The 5,794-nt window shown below is 37.3% G+C and overlaps 1 protein-coding gene across 1 annotated transcript; it reads left to right on the top strand.

Annotated features, from left to right (window-relative positions):
- The first annotated feature begins 973 nt into the window (after window positions 1-973).
- Window positions 974-5,455, top strand: LOC122290875. The gene is made up of 4 exons (XM_043098547.1): window positions 974-1,132; window positions 2,848-3,035; window positions 4,873-5,021; window positions 5,106-5,455. Exons 1-4 carry the CDS (start codon window positions 1,087-1,089, stop codon window positions 5,191-5,193), a joined length of 471 nt encoding a protein of 156 aa, XP_042954481.1. The 5' UTR covers window positions 974-1,086; the 3' UTR covers window positions 5,194-5,455.
- The last annotated feature ends 339 nt before the right edge of the window (window positions 5,456-5,794 follow it).

Genomic DNA, 5,794 nt, shown 5'->3' with positions numbered 1-5,794 from the left:
GAATGAGGACTTGAGCCATGCAATTGTTTATTGTCCCCAGCTGATAGAGTTTTGGAAAGGCCAGCTTCTAAAACTGTTTGATATACAGAAACCTATTCTTTTCATTGACCTCATCAACCATGTGCATAACAAAGGTACTACTGAGGAGTTGCAGTTTTTCTGTCTGATAGCATGGAGCTTCTGGTATAGGAGAAATAGGAAGATACATGATTTGGTTGTTCTTCCTATCAAACAAGTTGTGGACCATGCCCTCTCAATTCAGTCTAGTTTTGTGTCCTGCTCTCAACAGAAAAACCCTGACCATATCAAACTAAATGGTTTATGGAGTCCCCCTCCCGAGGGGTTTCTGAAGCTCAATGTCGATGGAGCATTATTTTTTGATCAAAAGAAAGCAGGAATTGGGGCAGTGCTTCGGGATGGAAGGGGTGAAGTAATACTTGCGGCTAGCAAGATGGAATGCTATATAGAAGAACCAGAAACCATTGAGCTAGTGGCAATCTTGAGGGGGCTTCAGTTATGCATGCAATCAGGGATATCAAAGCTGGTGGTGGAGTCAGATTGTAAGCTGCTAGTGGAAATACTACAACAAGAACCTCAACAGGATGCCTCACAGTTAGGAAATTTAACCTCTGAAGTCAAAAGATTAATGTCTCTTTTTGAAATTTGTCAATGTAATCATGTGAGTCGTGTAGGCAATAGGGCTGCTCATAAGCTAGCTAGAATGACTTGGAATGTGGATGATTTGGTTGTATGGGGGGAATTTGTACCAGAACCTATCGCCCATGTTATTTGGGTGGATAAGGCTTCTTGTAATCCTTGATGCAATATAGTAAAGCCATTTACCATCAAAAAAAAAAAAACTTGGAAGAGTGCAGGGACCAAATCATGTATCCGAGTAGGAGCACATGCCTCGTACGGATATAATTTTAATGGCAACTACGGAATTACTTGTATGAACGAGGGCTTAAAAGTTAAAACCGACTGCAAGTCTGTAACCATTCCAACTTCCCACTTCCCAGCTCCCGAGATAAGGGAACCAAGTATTCACAATGCGGGAACTATTAAGATAAGAAATCACCTTCTTAAATGGTGCCCGCTCTGCACGCCCTCTCCTTTCCCTCCTTTTCTAAGAGTAAGATTACTCCATCTTTCTCCTTTTGCATACAAAATTTCGAAAGAACAAAAAGGGTTCAAAAATTCAAATTCATCGTAGTTATTTCCTCTCTCTAACAGTTGTAAATGGGCATTTATTTGTACTATTTTTCTGGTTATATGCTCTTTTGGTATGTAGTTAGTGAAACTTACTGAAGGTAGTTGATGGGCATGCGTTACAATTATGAGACTAAACATATAGCAATAAAAAGAAGATGCCCTTTGAAACTTGATAAATAAAAAGGACAGCAGTAGTTGGTTTATGTGCTTTCGATGAATAGGCACCAACACTCACTAATTAATACAGTTGTGAGAGAAAATGAGATGGCCATAATGGAAAATGCCCATTGCAGATCGAGCTATGGTGGCTTTAGTACGGGTTGTTGATGGGTGTGTATATGCATTTGAGGGACATTTGGAAGTGGGTTCCTGTTGATTTGGTGAAACCCCCTATTCATTCATTAATTGTGATCTTTAATGGAGGAAGGTTTCTGTTGTACTGGATCCCTAATTAAGATACAGATAGTTGCATGTCTGTGATTTTAAAACCTGTTAAGAGTTGTCAGTTGTTGTAGGTGTTGAGGGAAACCATGGATATGGGGAGCATTGACGCTGGTTGAAGTCGAGCGCTTCAATGAGCTTCTGTGATTTGATGGGTGAAGTGAATGCCTTTAGCTAAACATTTAGGGATAGCACTTCGGGTTAATACCTTTGGTGGACAGGAAAAATTTGTACCTTTTGTCATTAAGTTCTACACATATAAAATATTGGAGGTGGTGGCACCTAAGAAATCACATTTCTGTAATTATTAATTAGCAAACTTCGGTTTACAGTTCTATTTTAGGCTCTGTTGGATTGAATTCACCTGATTTCTTGCTTGCAGATCTGTGATGGTATCTTATGAATTCTAGTTTTGCAAAAGAGAAACTACTCATAAATAATTCATACAAGTCACAACGATGAGCCAATGATTATAAAACAAATGTTAACTGTCATGAGGCATCTTAATTGTAATATGATAGCTGGATTGAAAACATTGGCTGCGAAAACCTTTGCTGCTCACTTCCCAGCTGATGAAGTCCAAGATCAGTATTAACTAATAACTAAACAAGGGGTATATTTGTTAGTATCTAAAGAGGGCTCTATTACAAGATATTGGTAGTGTCCATCATGAAAATGGTGCATTGCAGATGATGAAAAAAGCAGCCTTTTAGTTCTTTTCTTTCCAATTTTTCTGATCTGCTGTTTTCCCAAGTTTGAGCCACCAAGCTTGTGCTTTGGGTGATTTGTGTTCCCTGCTTAATAATGCTTCAATATCACTGAAATTGTATGGTCTCAATGATTTGGTTTCTCGTTTATCCTGCTTTTATGTATGGCAACTATAAGTCAGATTTTTGGATTCGATGCTGGAGTGTACCTTTTGTCCAATGGGTACCCGTTGTGAGTCTGTGACCCGTACATGCTGGTTAATTTGAAAATGACTCAAACTTTTAAATGCATCAGCAAATCAACTAATAAAGAAACTAAATTTGGAAAACAATTTTTTTTCCAATTATTGGAAGAGGCATTGTTATTTTTATGTGCTGAAGATCTTCATTTTTAGTTTTAAAGATGTTTTACTACTGTATAATAGAAGTTGAATGTGATTGAATTGATGTGTGCTTATATGCTTGTCTTATTTTTGTTGTTTCAAAGCGATTAGGGATCTCAAGCATAATTCTTGCCAGTTGAGAGATGGAAAGTCACAAGAACCTGGAAGAAAAACATTAACGGTATCTTCTGCTCTACCAGAAACAGCTGCCTCTGTGGCAATTGCTGCCACAGTTGTGGGTGCAGCAGCTACCTTTCTTGTAAGGCGAACTAAGGCTTCTCAGACACCTGAGGTGATAATTAACTTACAGCGGCATGTAACATTTATTAGATATACTTTAAGGAAGAACATTGCATGTTAGAGAAATTATGACGAGTAAAGAAGGGAAAAACCTGTGAAGGAAAATATAAGATATTAATGAGTTTGATATATTTTTTCCTAGTCTCACACACCACAGTCAGTTTCTCAGGCAACATGTTTGATCAATAGTCTTTGTGGCACTGGTTTATAGAGCTCAGGGAAACATCAAACTTTGGACACCCACATGCTTGCATGTACCAGTGATACTAAGCTCAACATTCAACTCCTCTTATTAATTGAAGCCACTGTGATGCACTTTCAGCAATTTCCCAAGTTTGTACTCCTTTCCGGACAAACCATGAACTGTTGGACTCACTGGCTGCTGATTTGTCATCCTCCAGAAAATCTGTTTCCTTTCCACTGTGTAGTGGTCTCACATACTGCCATACGATTCAGCTGTCAATCCCCACACCCCTAGTTTTCTCTTTCCAAGTCTTGATGTATGCCTCCCAGACTCCCAAAGGTCCCCCTATTCTCCCCCACTCTTCCTGCGTACACCTTTTCAGTGCTATTGTAGGCTTTTCAATGGCCAGCACACTCTTCCAGTTCCGATCAATATACTATGCAATCCAGACGCCAAAGTGTGCTGTATCCTCCTTTGTGTGTACATTCCTTGGGTTTGTGTATGCAATTTTCTCTAAAGCCAAGAATGCGGGTCCAATCTAGCTTCTGTTTGATTTTCACTTCAATCTGTGCTCTGTATTCAACTGTCTTGGGCTTTATCTGTGCTCCAATCTATGCTTTGCCCTTCTAGTTAAATTATTTCCGAATACTTCCATTGACTTTTGAACTCATGTCCACTACAAGTCTTCACCTTGAGTTTAAAGAGATGCTGGTATACTATGGATGTAGTGGGCTATGCCCATGACCATAAAATGCCAGAGGCTACATTTTCTTATAACCTCAATACAATTGCATATCCATGGAAAGTCTTACTGAGGAATTACAGAGATAAATAAGTGTGTTACATAAGACCATTTTAGCCTAGATATTATATGAAATCCTGATTTCCAATTTATTCCAGTAGCATTTTATCATGTTGATAAGATACATGTGATATACTGCTTATCTGATATTAGCATGAGCTTTCAGCAAGGAATCAAAAAGTGCTGTATTTTTTTTTTTTTTTTCAGTATTTGTATCATCAGTGTAATACTAAATGTCATCTGGTATGCATTCTCTCCTGGATGCTATTGAATCTCCCGACTTCCATCAAGGAAAAAAAAACACAAGAATTCAAATCTTAGTCAAATGGTTACAAATGAAAGAAAAATTTAAAATGAATCAACAAGGCTGTTCAAAACTCATGAATGACCAATAAAGGGCTCTTGGCCATAGATAGATTAAAAGAGGCTGTTTCTTCTAGACTATTGTTCATTTATTTTAAGAAGATTTGCCAAAAACATTTTAGTAGCTTAAAAACCATCAGACTTTGGGCAAGAAAATCATGTTTCACTTTTTGCATAAATTGAATTTTTGTTGGTCTTCCTGAAATCTTATTTTGAGACCTTTGCTTCCATTTTTTGTTCTCTCTCTTCCACCCTTTTTTTTTTCAGTTGTGCTTCTTTATGGTAAGAATGTCTTTCGGAAACTCCAAAAACTTGCAGCATATATTATTTTATGTATTAATTGCTTTCAAACACAAACATTATACAAAGACATATAATGGACTGAATACAGTATTAACTACATCCGCTTGTTCACCTGGAGCTGCTCTTCTCTCCATGCCAGAGCTATTTGTATCACTGAAATTATTTTTTCATATGCAGATACCTATGAAAGTTTGTGAAGATTGTGGTGGGTCTGGTATATGCTCCGAATGCAAAGGTGAAGGGTTTGTGCTCAAGAAATTGTCTGAGGACAGTGCAGAGAGGGCAAGATTGGCAGCAAAAAATATGGCTACTCGATACACAGCAGGGTATATCTTGTGTTCTCTCTTTCTCTCTCTCTCAAGCTTGAACTAATCCACTGAACTGAACATAACTGAATTGGACTGTTCCAGGCTTCCCAAGAAATGGAGCTACTGTACAAAGTGCTCTTCTGCCCGATCCTGTAGTACTTGTGCTGGTCGTGGGAAGTTAAGCTACTAGTTCTAAGATCTTAGTGCTTTTAATTAAGAAGCCCTTATCCTCTACGAATTGTAGAAAGATATTAACATTGGTTGACATTCAAGATACGAGATGCTTCATTTTTTTGGATCTTTCTTTCTAGTAAGTATTTTTGTTCTTCAAATCAACAGTTATGTATATTGTTTTGTTCTTTTGGTTGGAAGTGCTCCTTTCTCTTTGTAATGAAACTTGATCAGTGCATTTTCTGATAGGAAACTGATAAATCAATTACCACATTCCTAAAGGCATGATTTACAACAATGATTTTAAAGTTAAAAATGTTTCTAGCTTCTTCAAGGCACCTGAGACCAATATAACTTTATACTTAGTACATTCATCCATTGTTTCCTGGGCCTTGCACAATTTTTAAATACTTTAGTAACAAAGGAATTTCATAAAAGTAAACTCGCGAACTAATATGCCTTCATGTGATGTGTTTGCGAAAAATAAAATGACATATGAGGTATAGACTGAATTTTTCTTTTATTTTTTTTTATTTTTATTTTTTAAATAGAGAAATGATATTTGCAGTCGTGAGTGTGTAAGTACTGCGCGATAAATTTGAAAAAATTAAATAAATACG

This window comes from Carya illinoinensis, chromosome 13 (genome assembly GCF_018687715.1).
Source record: "Carya illinoinensis cultivar Pawnee chromosome 13, C.illinoinensisPawnee_v1, whole genome shotgun sequence".
Lineage (NCBI taxonomy): Eukaryota > Viridiplantae > Streptophyta > Magnoliopsida > Fagales > Juglandaceae > Carya > Carya illinoinensis.
The sequence above is the reverse complement of the archived record's forward strand: the minus strand, read 5'-3'. Positions and strand labels throughout refer to the sequence as shown.

Bases quoted from the DNA above. Each gene is read 5' to 3' on its own strand.
- LOC122290875 (XM_043098547.1), top strand. From the start codon at position 1,087: ATGGTGCCCGCTCTGCACGCCCTCTCCTTTCCCTCCTTTTCTAAGA. The intron at 1,133-2,847 runs GTAAGATTACTC...GTTGTTTCAAAG, and splicing joins CTTTCCCTCCTTTTCTAAGA to CGATTAGGGATCTCAAGCAT. The intron at 3,036-4,872 runs GTGATAATTAAC...TTTCATATGCAG, and splicing joins AGGCTTCTCAGACACCTGAG to ATACCTATGAAAGTTTGTGA.